Source organism: Pelophylax lessonae (genome assembly GCF_965119305.1).
Source record: "Pelophylax lessonae genome assembly, chromosome: 1".
NCBI lineage: Eukaryota > Metazoa > Chordata > Amphibia > Anura > Ranidae > Pelophylax > Pelophylax lessonae.
The window spans coordinates 736,306,586-736,323,559 of NC_138768.1; the positions used below are offsets into that span (position 1 = coordinate 736,306,586).

General features: G+C 43.3%; 1 protein-coding gene across 1 annotated transcript in view; it reads left to right on the forward strand.

Annotated features, from left to right (window-relative positions):
• The window catches only part of LOC309561210 (cyclic nucleotide-binding domain-containing protein 2-like), a 191,108-nt gene extending 174,490 nt beyond the window's left edge, over positions 1-16,618 (forward strand). Inside the window, exon 17 of the mRNA XM_082264983.1 lies at positions 16,386-16,618. Within this exon, the coding sequence (XP_082121109.1) occupies positions 16,386-16,604 (219 nt within the window). The 3' untranslated portion in view covers positions 16,605-16,618. The remainder of the gene's footprint in view (positions 1-16,385) is intronic.
• Positions 16,619-16,974: the final 356 nt, after the last annotated feature.

Below are 16,974 nucleotides of genomic sequence, written 5' to 3' on the forward strand. Positions count from 1 at the left end.
CAAGTGTTTTTATTTTTATCTTTACCTTGTGATCCTCTGAATAACAACTTCCGCTCCTATGGTTACTCCTACGCTTACTACACTGTATCTGTGGAGGAAACCAGGCTTGCAACCCAGGCTGGACCTAAAACATGTTTTCCTCCCTTTCCTCTCGATTACATCTGGGTAGGAGTTTTAGTAGTTTAGTTCTTTTATAGTCAACCAGTGCCCATTAAGATATTTGCGAGAGACTATGAAGCAATAACATGCATAGCATTGTCTCCCATGAATATTTGGGTCTGGCTCAGAGAAAGTCTCCAACTTGCAAAATGCTCATGTGTAATAAAATATTATCAAACCTCCAATTGGGTGCTTGCTATGGCCACCTTGAAGAGCAGAAAAAAATATTAGACAGATTATCCAGTGCCCTAATTTCTTTGACTTGAATAAAATTTGGAAAATGTGCTAAAATATTTGTGAAGAATATATTATTGTTTTGGATAATTTTTTTATACATTCATATACAAGTATACTTTCCTGACAGACTCCATAGCAGCATACATATGGGTTAAGCCCACCTTCACTCCTCCCCTATAGGACCCCACTCCCATAAATCTTTGCTCTGAGGCAGAGGCCACGTTCCTTTTTGTTGTCCTCCTCCTAAGGACCAGAATGGTTGAAGTCTTACCTTGGATGAAGTGTCCACGATCGAGGCCTGGTTGTTCGGCAAGCTGTACTCTGGAAGACATGTGGAGTGTCTCCAGCAGTCCCCAGCTATTAGCGGGGTAGAGAAGGGTGATGGATTCGGTGCCATGTGGAGTCTCCACCAATCCCCAGCTATTAGCGGGGTGGAGAAGGGCGAGGGATTTGGTGGCATGTTGAGTCTCCAGCAATCCCCAGCTATTAGCGGGGTGGAGAAGGGAGATGGAAGCGGTGCCATGAAGAGCTTAAGCTTGGCCATTGGCAGACAAAGCAGCAGTACGGCCTAAGAGCCTCGCTATTAGCAAGTAGCTATAAAGCCCTGGGCCAGTAAAGCAGCGTCTTTTGGATCCAGGCATGGTCGTGGGGGATGCCATGTGTGGTGATGTATACTTTTATTTTGCATATTCCATGGCAGCAGTTGTGTGTGTTTGTCTGTTTTTCTTCCCTGGCTCTAGTGTCTTCCAGTCTATGGCGGCTGGAGCGCATTTGCGTTCCACACTGCTGCTCTCTCTTCTGGCCTGGGTTACTCCTGCCTAGGGACTCAGCAAATACGCGCTTTGGGCAGCGGTGGTGTCATTACAGTGGACAAATTCAATTGACGGTCAGTACTGTTGATATTGGTATTTCTCTGTGGGCAGCTTGCAGCAGTTTCCCCAAATGCTGTGTGCAATCATCACAGGTATTTGCTCTGCAATATCACCCTTGTGTGCTGCCTGTGTGTGTGATCCTAATGGTTCTATCACCTGTGCAGGTTGGCTGTTTGTGCAGTTTCCACACTGCGGATGTATCACTGCCCCCCCTTGTGGCCAGTCCGTGTGTAGCAGGGATTAGAGGGTGTGTTTAACCCTTTCCTTTCCTCACTTGCCTGGCCACTCCTTTTGAATTTTTAACCCTTTCCTTTCTACCCTATTTTGTTTAATTTTTAGGTTTTTAATTCCTTCTAGCTCAGATTGATGATACACGGCACAAGATGATAAAGACCTCATTAAGTCACTACATCAACATTCCTCTTCCAGACTTAATCGTCATTGCTCACCGTCAAGGTCCAGCCTTCATAGCAGAAGCTCTGAATCCTCCTTAAGGCACCACATTCACCGCCATGTCAGCCGCTCCGATGTCCAATGAAGTCCGATGCAGGACTTCAGTCCCAGAGGGCAAGTCTCTGTGTGTGCCATACTAAGCCCAGACGGTTCAAATGGAATCTCTGGTGAGGCGCGTAGTGCAGAAAACCCTTAAAGAGTTGGGTACAAGCCACACGCAAAGTCCAAAAACGGTTATGGCGTGTTCTCCCACTAGGCATGGCCAGGAAGAACTTGAACCATCCTAACCAAGCCATCCATCTACGAAGACCTCAGAAAATGAGGCAGAGCGAGATGAGTCCCTTTGCCTTTGTGACGCTCTTGGTCAAGACAATGAACTGGGCATTTACACAAGTAAGAACCTGTAGAGTCTCCTGCAAAGCAAAAGAAAGTTCTTTAAGCACCTCTAGAGAGAGTGTTCTAATTTCCTATTCTAATGGAAATAAGGGACATCATTTTGGATGGGTGGAGCAAGGTTGCAAGATATAATTCCCTTCTGAGCAAGATGGCCAAGCTCTATCCATTTAAAGGTAAGGATGTGAAGCATCTAAAGGCTGCCTCTCTAGTTGTTGAGGCCTTAATGAGGCAAGGAAGCATGTCACCCTTCCTTGGAAGATGCAGTAAATTGCCTGAAAGTCAGCAAGGGCCCTTGTGGCTATGTTTGAAGTGATGGAAATGTGAAAGGAGAATGCAGACGCAGAATTCAAGAGCATTTTTAGAAACTCTGTAGTTTAGGAGCCGGAGCGGGTGTCAGTTTCCATGGTGAGGCTCCAATTGACATCATCCACATAGTGACGTGAGTTTTGCTCCCATCAATTACAGCAAAGTGAGTGCTATAGCTGGGGCATGGGCTTGCTGATCCAGCCTCTAACAGGCCTAGTGTAAGATCCCTTTGAGGGAGCTTCATTTTTTGGCAAGCTAGCCAGTGCCATAACCCCGGGCCACAGTTGACAAATTTGGTATTGCCTCAGGACTGGCGCCTGCTAGGCCGGAAGACGACACAGTTCAGAGAGTGCGAGGGTAGCACGTTTTTATTTTTAGGCCAGGAAGAGCTGGTGAATAGGCCAGATAACCCCTCAGAAGTATGCTAGAAGCTTGCCCTTGGGTATCCAAGAAGCTACCGAGTTGAACCTCAGACTACTGGAACGTCAAAGTGATCTTTTTAGGACATGCATGGTCCATCAGAAGTCCTCCTCATCTCGGATTTGTTTCCACAGATTTTGCCTCACTCTGAGGTAAAATTAAGCATATACTCTTGTATTAGGTAAAGTCACTGGTATTGCAAAGTGCTGCTGTGCCAGTCTCAGGAAGCGAGAGATTTAAGGGCATGTACTCGCCTCTCTTTATGGTCATAAAGAGGAGCGGCTTGTGGTGGCCGATTTTAGACCTCGCACACCTAAACCAATTTTTATTAAAAGGAAAAGTTCAAGATGGAAACATGGTCTCTGATTCATAGGGGATCCAGCCAGGTGACTGGCTCATTTCCAATAGACCTAAAGATGCTTACCTTCATGTGCCCATTGTAGAAGACTTCAAGACTGCAAATTCCTTCAGTTTGCCATAGGTCAAGACCATCTCCAGCTTGCTTGTCTACCATTCGGGCTTTCAACATCACCCTGTGTGTTTTAAGGATCTTATTGGTTGTTAAGGTCTTTATCAAAGCAAGGGGCATACGCCTGCATATTTTCTTGGATATTCTTCTCCTACTGTCCCAAGACAGAGGGCAGCTGCTCCTCCAAATTTGGCTGGCGGCTGATCCTGGTAAAGATAAACTTGGAGCCCATTCTGTCCTTTGTGTGCCTCAGGGCTCAATTTGAAATAATCAAGTGGACCATTGCTTTGTCTCTGTATCCCAATGTTCTGAAACAGAATACTCCTGGCCTTGTCTTCCTCCTACCTGCCTTTCAGTGTCTAAAATGATCGACACTATGGTGTCTACGGATCCGATGGTCAAGTGGACGCTCCAGAGAATGCTGCCCTTCCAGAAGGTGTTTCTCCAGCATTGGGAGCCAGGCAGCAGAATTCAGGTCATTTACATAACCTCTGTCATGAGAGTAAGTCCCTTGTTGGCTGCAATGGAGAAACGGGATCATTTGCCATTCCATTGCCCCATTTCCTGGTTAACAATCATGTCCGATACCACCAATATGGGGGGGTTTAAGGCAGGCAGGGCTGTAAATTTCACAAGATTGTATTGAACATTCTGAAACATTCTGAAACTGCGGGAAGCCTTCTGCACCCTACAGGCCTTTCACCATATAATGAAGAGAGCGTCAGTGCTCTTAGGCTAGTCAACACTACGGCGGTCTCATACGTTAAAAGACAAGGGGGGAACCACAGCCTGTTCTCTATTACAGAAAGCAGAGCCAATTATGTCTTGGGCTCAGAAGAATCGAGCCTACATCTTAGAGGCTTATTTCCCCCGGAATCCAGAATATTCTAACAGACTTTCTTTCCAGAGTTACGTTGGACAACAAGGAATGGTCTCTACATGTGGAGGTTTTTCAGGCGGTATCAGGACAATATCCCCCCGGACAATATCCCCCCAGACAATATCCACCAGACAATATCCCCCCGGAAAACATCCCCCTGGACATAATCTCCCCGGGACATAGGGTTAGGGTTAGATATTGTCTAGGGGGATATTGTCCAGGGAGGATATTGTCCGGGGGGGATGTTGTCCCGGGGGGATATTGTCCGGGGGGGATGTTGTCCGGGGGGGATGTTGTCCGGGGGGATATTGTCCTAGAATCTTTCATGCGCAGATGGCCTGACGGATCATTGAAAATGCAGCGGGTCCTGTGCATTTCTTCAAGTCTTGGTTATCCTCGGGTTTCTACGAAAACCCTGAACAGAAGTTGTGGAGGTAGTGGCAGTGATGCTTTATTGGCCAATTAGGCCATGGTTCCCCTTGCTAGCACTGTTCAGCTACCAGAACCCAGTGCCCCTTCTCATCAGGCCAGACCTGCTGTCACTGGGTGCATTTCTATATCCATGTCCAGCACGATTCCATCTGACGGTCTAGTTCTTAAAATTGGAGGTCCTTGGCTGCTCCCCCAGAGTCATCTCTCTCTCTCGAATGCTGAGAGAGTGAACACAAACAAAGTTATACCGTAGGCAGAGAGAGAGGGGATGCATCCCCTTCCTCCCCCCCCATCTTCTCCCCCCCAGGTTTTTTTTTCTCTCTTTTTCTTTTCTTTTCTTTTCTTTCTGCTTTCCTCCCCCTAACACTTTCTCTCTCTTTTCTGTTGATTGCCTACTCTTATCTTCCTTTTCCACTATACTACAAATCGAAGACCAATACCAACTCTAACAATTAGTTCTGACCAGACATTCCTAACCCTCAGTTTTTACTGTTTTATAATAACATACTGCTCATATTAGTTTTGGTTCTTCCGCTCTCCATAAGAGAAACTTGTACTATAATACTTCTCATTTTGCTGAAACTGCTATCTTCAATATGCTTTCCTACATTCCGGATGGACACCATAAGCGTTCTGGTTCTCTTTTGGTTTTTGAATTTCTGTAACTTCATCCCTTTTATGCTTATATATTTTGTAATTTTTTTTTTTACTGTACAACACATTTTTCTGAATAAATCTTATAGAAAAAAAAAAAAAAAAAAAACAAAGTTTACAGGAGAATCTGGTCAAAGTCTGTGTGTGCAAAACATGTCTGCTGCTGACAGATCATGTACTGATCTATAGGTTCTAAATATTCTGGGCTTCCTCCAGTCAAATTTGGATCTGGCTCTATTGATCAGCTCCTTCAGAGTGCAAGTGTCAGCTTTATTGGCCTTCACAGGCGTTTCAAGGTCTAGGCATCTTTTCCTGTCCAACATTTTTTCAAGAGAGCAACTAGGTTCAGACCTCAGAGTAAGCTGAAGTTTTCCAGATGGAATCTCCCTCTTGTTCTCAACTCCCTCTCAGGAATTGGAGCGGAGTATTCTAGGGCTTTCCTTGTTAAAGGCCTCTCTGTCATGTTCGCCTTTCTCCTGGCTATCATGCATAAAAAGCCGCACTGGTCATGGAAAACATTTCCTAATGTTCTTCCAGTTCGAGCAATGCTTTTACCTATGCTTGACTCAATTCCCAAGGGTACATCAGTCTTTCATGGGAATTAAGAAATTGTTTTGCCAACCTTTGGAGTACTAACTTGTGTCCTTTAGATGTGGGAGAGGTCACACTGTGGCTTAGTTGGTGGCTTAGTGCATGTCTAGTAAACAGGAAATCCTGAGTTTGACTCTCAGCAGTACCTTCTGTTGGTTCTAGGAATCTCTCAGATATTGTGAAGTTATATCTACAAGCTACTGCTTCCAACACCTGTTCATTCTTTTTGCTGCAAAGGACAAAGGGAAACATGCCTCATCTAGGACAATTGTGGCGTGGATTGTCTTGGCCATCCGACAGGCTCACAGAGAGACGAGGGCTTGGCTCCCTGGCGTGGGTGACCACCTACTCGACCAGGAGTGTGTCCACATCCTGGGCGGCTTTGCAGCGTATGGTTCCCAATGTAATTGGTAGGGTGGCCTTGTGGTCCCTGATCAATACATTTATGGCTCATTATTGTGTAGAGCCGGCCTCTTTATCTTCTGTTAATTTTTGGTTTACAGATCCTGTCGGTTGCAAGTGTCAATTAAACCATTGTCTTTTTTCTGCAATTGCCCACCTGGGTGTGTATGGCTAGTTAATTCCCATACGTATGCTGCCATGGAGTCTTTCAGGAAAAAGGAGCATTTTCTATCAAATACTTACCGTAATTTTCCTTTCCTGATGGACTCCATGGCAGCAGGAGTTCCCTTTCAGAATCATGAGTAGGCTAGTTATGGAACGTGGCCTCTTGCTCAGAGCAAAGATTTATGGGAGTGGGGTCCTATAGGGGAGGAGTGGAGGTGGGGTTAACCCATACGTTTGCTGCCATGGAGTCCATCAGGAAAAGAAAATTACTGTAAGTATTTGATAGGAAATTTTCAGTTTTTATGTAGTTTGAATTTAAAATATCTTGATTTGAATTGGATAGCAGAAAAATATGTTGCACTATTATATTACACTATTCCACCATTATATGGCAGCTTACCAATACTTAGATGGGATGTCTGCATTTGGCCTTTTTTATTATTTTTTACATATTTTCTGCAAGTAAACAATATAACCCTCTGATCCTGCCAGAAACCCAGTGTCCTTGTCACTTTCTGTGTATTGAGCTAAATCTCAAACATTATCAGCTTTCCAAGTTGTCTTCTGTAAACTACCAAACCCTCTCTACTTTTTATAATGGAGATGTGGGGAAGGGGTAATGTTGTTATTTCAATTTAGAAGAGCAATCAGAGTGATAACACTGCTCCTCCATAGATACAATATGGCGAGTGAGAGTTGTCATCCAAGTCTGGCAGGATCACACAGTGAAAATAAAGGAAAAAGCTTATCCATTTTGGTGGCCCTGCCCTAAGGTCCAGCAGCTGTAGATATGGATATACCACTTACTTAGAACTGTATTACTCCAGAACTTACATAAAGACTCAAAGGAATCCCTACTGCATAAGTCTGTTATTATTCTAACCAAATATGAGCAGAACTTGTCACAACTCTTTTACAGCTACCAAACAGGCAATTATGAAGGCCTGGAGGCTGTTTGCCCTAAACTACCAGGAGGTTTTGCAGAGACCGACGGCTCCTATGGTCAATAAAAAAAAATTACCTCTATCTATTAAGACTAACATGAAAAATTCTGACAATTGGTCCCCTTGGATAGCTTATATACACGTATTAATCAAAGCTGCATTTTTTTTCTCTTTTAAATTTTCTTTTATTTTTTCTTGTAGCAAAGGGTTTGATATAAGTGCAAATGCTGGTTTCCCTTGCATCTTGCCTGTATTTATGTGAATACATTTGCTATTCATATTTCACCAATACTTCAGTCCTTCCTTTTGTAGGAAATGGGTGTTCAGAGTCATATATTGGGATTATTTGAACCCTATGAATATTTTCCTTAGTGATTCAGTACTGATATTGTATAAGTGACCATGGCATGTACATCTGCTTATTGTATGCATGTTTACAGTTTGTGTTACTTTTTCTGTTTGACTTTGTTCTATTGTAATTTTTTCACAAAATTAATAATATTCTTTTGAAAGAACTTTAACAGAAAAGAAATAAATGTAGCCAACACATGTTATAAATGAAACGCTGCAGTAAATTACATTTTTGTTTTGGAGCTTACAATTCATTTTAAATATCTTCAGGTAATTTACTGTAACATTTACATAGTGGCAACCCTAAAAGTCCCATCTTCTTCTTTGTTTTCCTTTGTCAATATTTACAGAATAAAGTAAACTCTGATTGTCCTAGGACAGGGGTCTTCAAACTATGGCCCTCCAGTTGTTCAGGAACTACAATTCCCATCATGCCTAGCCATGTCTGTGAATGTCAGAGTTTTGCAATGCCTCATGGGATGTGTAGTTCTGCAACAGCTGGAGGGCCGTAGTTTGAGGATCCCTGTCCTAGGAGATCAGGAAGGATTTGTTTTACTGGACCATGCAGAGGAAGGCTTTTTTTTTTGCCTTCCTCTGTATCAGCTGTGAGTTTAGAGGATGGTTTTAATATTTTCTCTTCATGTGTTGAACTTTGTGAGTATAGTGTTTTTCTTTTTTCAATCTGACTATGACCATGTAACTATGCAACTAATCCCCCCCCCCTTTCCTTAAAATTATTTAGGAAATCTGTAACAATTATCTTTCCATGCTGCCATTCTCATGTAACTACATACCTAAGCTTTGGCCACATGAGCTCAGCTTAAAGACTATAAGAACTGTCATCCAGCCAATTAGCATCTCTTGAACTCTGATCCCCATTGTTTGAGAGCATTTTCTGTAGGATAAGTATTACCGTATTTTCTAAGGTCTAATTTAGAAAATTACGTATAAATGCCTCGAAAAATGCCATTATCAAAAATGATGTAAAGGATGCATAGTGGCCCTAAGTACCATCGAGATGGTGTGAATTAGAAACTGGTTCAGTAAGCCCCGGTTCACATTTGTGCGGCTGCGGAGATCGCATGTAATTCGGAGCACACTGCTCCTTCATTACATGCGATCTCCTGTGCGGATGCGAATTCAGCCATACACTTTGTATGGCTGAAATTCGCAAGGCACCCGCACCAAAGACGCACAGGAGGGAATTTTTCAGCCGCATCAGGATCGGATCGTACAGTGGTTCACACTTGTGGGATCCGATCCTGTGCGAACTGTCAGATCGAACTGCGATACTGGGGGTGTCGTTAACATTTAATTGACACCCCCTGCGTATCGCATATGGCAGTGTGAACTGCCTCTTGTGCGGATGCGATGCGGGAACAGGCTGCGAATTCGCAGCCTTCCCGCATCGAACAAGTGTGAACCAGCCCTCAGACAAGGTAACATTACTCCTTTATTATGCTTGTATAATGATCTTCACACATTGCTGAGAATCCATCTTGCTCTTGAGGATTTTATTCACTTTGGATATTCAGTAATGACATAAGTAAAATGTACTAAACTCTGCTGAACTTTTCTCTAAAAACCAAACTGAGGTGATTCAGCAAAAATACTTTTTAACAAGCTCATTTATTATTATTGCTATGACCGGAAAGCTACAATGTATTCAGACTAAGTCTACATATTTTAATTGTCATATTTATAAATAATGAGGTCCCTTGGGGCTTATTTCTAGTAACAATTAGCGCCGCAGTGAACAACCAATTCTCCCGCACGCCCTGCCTGCCATTTCAGCTCTTACATTTAAAGGTTATCTAAGAGGAACTTTCTGATTTCAGTTGATAGAAGAATTACTGTGTGGTAAAGACCTATGTTTTAATTATTTCATTTGTATAATTCACAGCATTTCACTCATGTGCTGTAAACAAATCTGTATATGTCCTAACCTTCTTAGTAGCTTATAATTAGAAAACCAAACAGCATGAAATAAACATATAGTGTAATTAAGAGCCGGTTCACACTGAGGCAATCCGGGGGGCGACCTGTGAAGTCGCGTGCACCGCAACTTCGGCGCGACTTGCAGGGACTTCACATAATGGAAGTCTATGCAAGTCGCTCCCAGGTCACCCCAAAGTAGTACAGGACCCTTTTTCTAAGTCGGAGCGACTTGTGTCGCTCCTATTAGAACGGGTCCTGTACTACTCAATGGACCGCGACTTGTCAGGCTGACAAGTCGCCTGACAAGTCGCGCTAGTCTGAATGGGCTCTTAGAGTTACATTGAGAATTTGAGGGCAAACTTTAGGTCTTGCGCAAAAATAACAAAAAGTTAAAGAACTCTTTAGGATTGATTTATTAAGGCAAATAGATTGTTCACTTAGCCAGAAGTTTTTCCCTAAATTCACTTTGAAAAAAATAGCCAATCGCATGCCAAGAAAAAAAAAAAACTGTATTTTTACACACACATGGTTGATTGATGGAAGTCAGCAGATCTTAACCACATTCACTAAGTTAAGAGAAAATTCTTTTACAAAGCCTGCCTTTAGTAAATAACCCAATTGTGTATATAATAATAATAACAATAATAATATAACTAAGCAGGTTGGGTTCAAAATCACAAAAGGGCTCTTCTGTGACATGCGATCAGGAGCTTTACTGCCTGCGCTCTCCTGGGAAAGCACCCAGGCAAGCCCCCAGTTGTCTTATAGCAGGGCGGATATAGATGACTAGTCTATGGTTTAGGAAGCCAACTAATTTACATCATTTTTTATTATGTTATGTTTAAAATGAGGCTGCTACAGATTTACTCTGCTAATTAAAAGGGTGTAATTAACCACTTTAAGACCGGAAGGATTTCCCCCCTTCCTGACCAGGCCCTATTTTGCGATTTGGCACTGCACTACTTTAATGGACAATTGCGTGGTCGCGACAGTGTACCCAAATAAAGTTGATGTCCTTTTTTGCCCACAAATAGAGCTTTCTTTTGGTGGTATTTATTTTGCGATTTTTATTTTTTGCGCTAAAAAAAAAAAAGAGCGACAATTTAAAAAAAAAACAATGTTTTTCACATTCTGCTTTATGACATTCTCAAAAAAATTTTTTAAAATCAAATTTTTTTAACATCTTAGGCCAATTTGTTTTCTGCTACATATTTTTGGTAAGCGTATTTTGATTGGTTTGCGCAAAAGTAATTGCGTCTACTAACTACGGGAAAGATTTATGTCATTTTGTTTTTTTTTTTTTACTAGTAATGGAGGCGATCTGCAATTTTTTGCGGAACTGCGACATTGCGGCTGACAGATTGGACCCCTAACTGACATTTTTGACACTTTTAGGGGTACCGGTGACATTACTACAGTAGTCAGTGCTAAAAATATGCACTGTTACTGTAATAATGCCATTGGCAGGGAAGGGGTTAACCCTGTGGGTGATCAAGAGGTTAAATGTGAGCCTAGGGGAGTGTTTCTAACTGTGGGGGGGCGTGGTTTGTGAAATGACCATGTGATCCTATATAGAAGGATCACATAGGCTCTATCATCATTTTCAGGAGAAGAACGGTCAGCTGTGTTTACAATAGCTGCCCGTCCTTCTCTCTCAGTGGGGAGCGATCACGGGTGTCAGGTGGCAATCGGAGCCGCCTGACCCGTGCATCGGCTTCCCCGCTGTCGAGTGGGGGCGGGAGCGTACTGCCGGCGGTGCACATTAGCATCCTAGCTTCCCAAGCGCGACCGATGTAGATCTATATCTTTTTGCACAGGAGAGCCACCCTGCCGCAGTAAAAAGGCGGCGGGTGGTCGGGAAGTGGTTAAAACCGGAAGGATTTGCCCCTTCCTGACCAGGCCCTATTTTGCGATTCGGCACTGCGTTATTTTAATGGACAATTGCGCGGTCATGCTGTACCCAAATAAAATTGATGTCCTTTTTTCCCACAAATAGAGCTTTTGGTGGTATTTGATCACCTGTACGATTTTTATTTTTGCGCTATAAACAAAAAAGGGACAATTTTGAAAAAAAAACAATATTTTTCACATTCTGCTATATGACATTCTCAAAAAAAAAATTAAAAAGCAAAAATTGTTAACATTTTAGGCCAATTTGTTTTCTGCTACATATTTTTGGGCGAGGAAGGGGGGGGCCCAGGGACAGAAGGAGGGGTAAGGGAGGAGGGACAAACAGATTGGATCACATCACTGTCTCTCCAGCAGGCAAACTCTCTACAACCCTAAAGGTTTAGCCTTCATCCAAGCTCCCAAATCTTCACAAACTTATGAGGGCATCTTCTACTCATATAGGTAAGTTTATAGAGAGGCAAGACCGAGTCCATCAGTGACGTCTACACTGGGAAATTGTGGGGGGGTCAGCCTGTCTCCAGTGGGACAAGATGGACTTCCTGGCATAAAGAGCTGTATAGAACAAACATTCTTAAATGCGTGCTGGGGTTTACATCATCACATATGCCTCATAGGAGTATCTTCGGATCCATAGGGACAGATAGTTTTCCCACAGAGTTGATCACATCTATTACCCCTCTCCAAAACTGTTGGATTAGCAGGCAAGACCATACCATATCATATGAATAAATGTGCCAGTCTCAGTCTGGCATTAAGGGCATTGTTCAGATCTGGTGGGGTCGATTCTTGAAAGCCTTAGTGGGGTGTAATACGCCCTGTGAATAAATTTAAGTTGGATGTATCTATTCCTAGCCGAGATGACTAGGAATAAAATGCTGGAGTCCCCCATGCCAGTCCTCAGAAGTAAGGGAGGATATATCCCCCGGCCACTTATAAAACAAACTGGCATCACTCTCTACATTGTGACACGAAATTCTAAGATATAGGGATAATAGAATTCTGTTGGCATGACTGGAAATGAGAAAACTCTCCATCACTGGAGTGGAGAATTGTGTCTGGACCGCGTGACGTAGCTGTAGGTATTGAAAAAACATCCACGAGGGAAGAGCAAAGGTAAGTTTAAGGGTGTCAAACGATAACAGTCACCCTTCCGGCATGATCTGTTGTAACTTCTTTATACCAAAACCGGTCCACACATTAGGGTCAGTATGGAACGGAGGTGTGGCTGGTGAGGATTACCCCATAATGGAGTATGAGGAGAAACCACGCCCTTGTCAGAGACAGCAGCAGACATCTGTCCCCACACAGTGACCATTGTACGCATTGAGATCGTCATATTTGGAAATGCCTTAGGGCCCCTGAACACCAAGTTACTCAATGCCGAGTAAGAGCCCAAAATGGCCGCTTCGAGGTTGACCGACGGGTTGGTACAGGCCTGTTTGAACCACCAACGCACTGTCACCAGGACCGCTGCCCAGTAATATTGGCGAAAGCAGGGTAGAGCCAGTCTCCCCTGGGACTAGGGCAGCTGCAAGGTAGACCTAGCTATTCTAGTGGTAGAGCCCGCCCAGATGAAGTTACTGATAACTTGGTCCACCTTATTAAAGAAGGAAGCAGGAATAAGGACCGGTGTATTGCGAAATACATAAAAATTTGGGGAGGAAGGTCATTTTTATAAGATTAATTCTACCCACTAGAGAGTTGTGGCTGCTGTAAAACTGGGTATACATTATCCATCAGGTATAAAGAGGGCTCCGCCTGGATATCTATTTCAAGATACTTGAATTTTGAAACCCAGACTAATGGGGTTAGGGCAGAAGAGATTGGATGCTTCCTCGACAAGAAGAGAAGAAGTAGCGATTTATTCCAGTTGATTCTGATACTGGAGAATCTGCCGAATCGGTCAATGAGTCCAAGGGCCACTTGCAAAGAGTCAGAGGCATAAGGGAGATACAGTAGAGCATCATCTGCATATAGGGAGATCTTCTACATCAGGGGACCCACTGGCAGTCCTGCAATCCCAGGCAGAGAACGAATTAGTATCGCAAGAGGCTCCATGGCAAGGGCAAATAAACCGGGGGGAAAGGGAGCATCCCTGTCTAGTGCCTCTTGTGAGTTGGAAGGGTGAGGATAGAAGACCATTGGTTCTAACTCTGGCAGTGGGGGATTGGTAGAGTAGTTGGATCCAGGACACAAATTAGGCCCAAAGCCAAATTTCCGGAGCACCTGCCAGAGGTAGACTCATTCCACAGAATCAAAGGCCTTTTCTGCATCCAGAGAGGCCACCACCCCAGGGGAATCACCGCTGCAAACATAGGCCAAATTAGTGTAAAAGAAGCAAAGGTTAATGTCAGTGCCTTTACCTGGCATAAAGCCAGTTTGATCACCATGAACTAAAGACAAGATTGCCTAGTTGAGGCGGTTAGCAAGAATCTTAGCAAAGATCTTAGCATCGACATTGAGCAAAGAAATAGGCCTTTATGAAGCGCACAATTCTGGGTCCTTCCCAGGTTTGGGCACTACTACTATAATTGCCTCCCACATCGACAGCTGGAGAGGGTCATCTGCAGATGCAGCGTGTAGCAAGATATGGAAGTGGGGGGCAATCGCGTCAGCATGTGTCTTAAAAAATTTCCGCAGGCAAGCTGTCATACCGTTTGAAGTGAGGTCACCGCCGCCTGTATCTCCTTAAGTGTAAAAAAGGGGAGTCTAAACCCAGCCTGAGTGTAGTCCACCTCATCCAAAAGGACACTAGGCTGTCAGGAGTGTAGTCCACCCTAGAAGAGTAAAGCCTCTTATAGAATAAAGCAAACTGGGTGTTGATCTGGAGTGAGTTAGGGCATAAGGTGCCTCTGTCATCTCTAATTGGCTATGTGAGAAGTTGTGGAGCATTCCCTAGCCAGCCAGGCCAAGAGCCTACCAGATCTCTCACCCTGTTCAAAGATTCTTTAGGACTGGGACAGAAGGAGTTTCCTGCAGGAAGTAGTACGAAGTAGGCCTATTTCTCTATATAGGACCCGGAGGTCACAATAAACTTCTCTGTCTCCTGTGCCTACATAAGTGGTTTCCAGAACCTGGGCCTTAGTCTCAGCTTCCTTCAATTTTAGAGAGGACTCCATCCGCACCTTGCCTATAATCCTCTGATACTGCCCCCTAATGTACGCCTTGAAGGCATCCCAAGTTACAGCCTGGGCAGCTGTACCTCGATTGTGTATCCAGAAGTCGGAGATCTCCGCCTTCACCTCCTGAATCACTGGTTCATCCATGACCCAGAACCGGGACAGTCTCCAGAGACAAGGGCCAGAGGCTGAATCGGTCCTAAGCGTTAGGAGTACTGGGGCATGATTCGAAATGCCACGTGGTAAAATAGAGACCTCCTGAGTACGAGAAAGTAAAGGGTTACTTACGTAAATTAAATCTATGCGAGAGTAAGTGGCATACGGGACAGAATATTAAGTGAATTGCCTCTCCTGAGGATGTTTCCACTGCCACACATCACTCAAACCAAACATTTCAGCCCACCTAAGTATAGGGGAGTCTGTAGCGGAGTCGGGATTGAGCTTGTCTAGGCTCGGGTCAAGGGGCATATTGAAATCCCCCGCCAGGAGAACATGTGCCATAGGATATCTAGCCAACAGTGGTGCAAGTTTAAGAAACAATGACATGGTAGCTGGGGGAGGATTGTATATACCAGCAATCACCAATTCTAGCCCATCACACATAACATGGAGGATGACATATTTCCCATCCGAGTTAAAGTAGAGATCCAGGAGAGTAAACTGGAGGGATTTGTCCCCCAGTTTGGCAGATGAAGAATTGGTGGGCTTGCGAGGAATGTCTACGTCAGGTCATACCAGTCCCGGGGAGTATGTCCAGTGTTGGCAGGGGGGAATAGGCAAGGTTCTGCAGGGAAACTGATGAAATAGCCAGCAAGTTGTACAGAGCTCTCTCACAGTGCTGCTACTCCAGTGGTCATCTTGGACACGCCCCCCCCCCCCATATAATCTTTATTATTATTTTTTTTTTTACAATGTAACTAAAACCATGATCAGGTGACAGGCTTCCTCCAAAGTATTCTTTCTTTTGGTATGTAGTGGGGGATTGTACTTTTTGTAGTGCTTAACTCACTTTCTGGTGACATGGACAATGCACATTGGCCCCAAAGGAGTCCATCAATTGATCTTCCAAGAGCCCTGCAGTCTTAAGCTTACCACAGTCTGATTGCACAATCTTCTTTAGATTTACCAACAAGTAAGCAATACAAGGGTCTGCCTGATTGGATACAGATTGATTGGATGGATGAGGTAGGCCCCTATATTAAATAATTTTTGTAGATCTAAGGTTCATTGTACAGAGAATGTATGCTCAGATTGTAACTTACAGTATATGGTGACCCTTACAGTGGCAGCTTTGTGAAGTCAGAATATAAGAAGTGGCAACAAGCATAGTCCTTATTGGTGATCACAAGTCTTCATAAGGAAATAAGGGGCCTTGGATGGTCACTTTATAGGGTCTTTAGGTGAGTTGGTCAGGATCTTTTTTTTTTTCATTCATAAAAACTGCAAACAAATTAGTAGTTTAGCTTTGTGTGAAGCTATTATAAAAAAAAAAAAAATATATGTGATTTGGAAATGACTATAGTGCTTGGACCCTCTGACCTAGGGATTTCTGTCTCCTGCATCCTCTATAGTTGGGTCCTATGTTCTAGTCACTTGTGGAATTTGCAGCAGAAGCAATTACCATTATCACCACTTTAGTTCTAGTGTCCTTTTTTTTTTTTAATTTCTTTTATGTTTCATTGGCAGATAAGTGAAGGAGCTGAATGCATTTTTATACCTGCCAAGCTGTTTCTATCAGAAGCCCCCGGCAAGTCTTGGCAGGTGGCAAAAGAGCTGGTGAACAACTACCCCTCTGAGAAGAAGATCAGGGAAAGCTATACCACTCTTCAAAACTGGATTGTCTACAAGAAGAAGATGACAGGGAAGCAACAACATGGCTTCAAACGTGATAAATCTGGGAGATAAATGAAGTGCTTGTCTTTTTTTTTTTTTTTTTTTTTTTTTTTTTTTTACTATATTGCATAAATGAACAACAAACTTATATAGAACTGTAAAAAAAAAACTAACAGTCTTTTAACTTTTATTTCTTTGTATTCGTGTATACTTGCAATTATATTTCTATGACAGTAATAAGTATCAAGCTATTACAATTTAATGTTGAAAGGTCTCATTTTCTGGTAGCCACTATGGATCGGATGTTGTGCAGAGATGAAAAGAAAGAAAGAAAACATATGTAAATGTCTTTATATAAAGGGCTTTGCTTCAGCTGTAGTAAAGTGATAGATCTAATCTTATCCAACCAAATACATAAACAGGAAGGCGGTGACATTCTTGT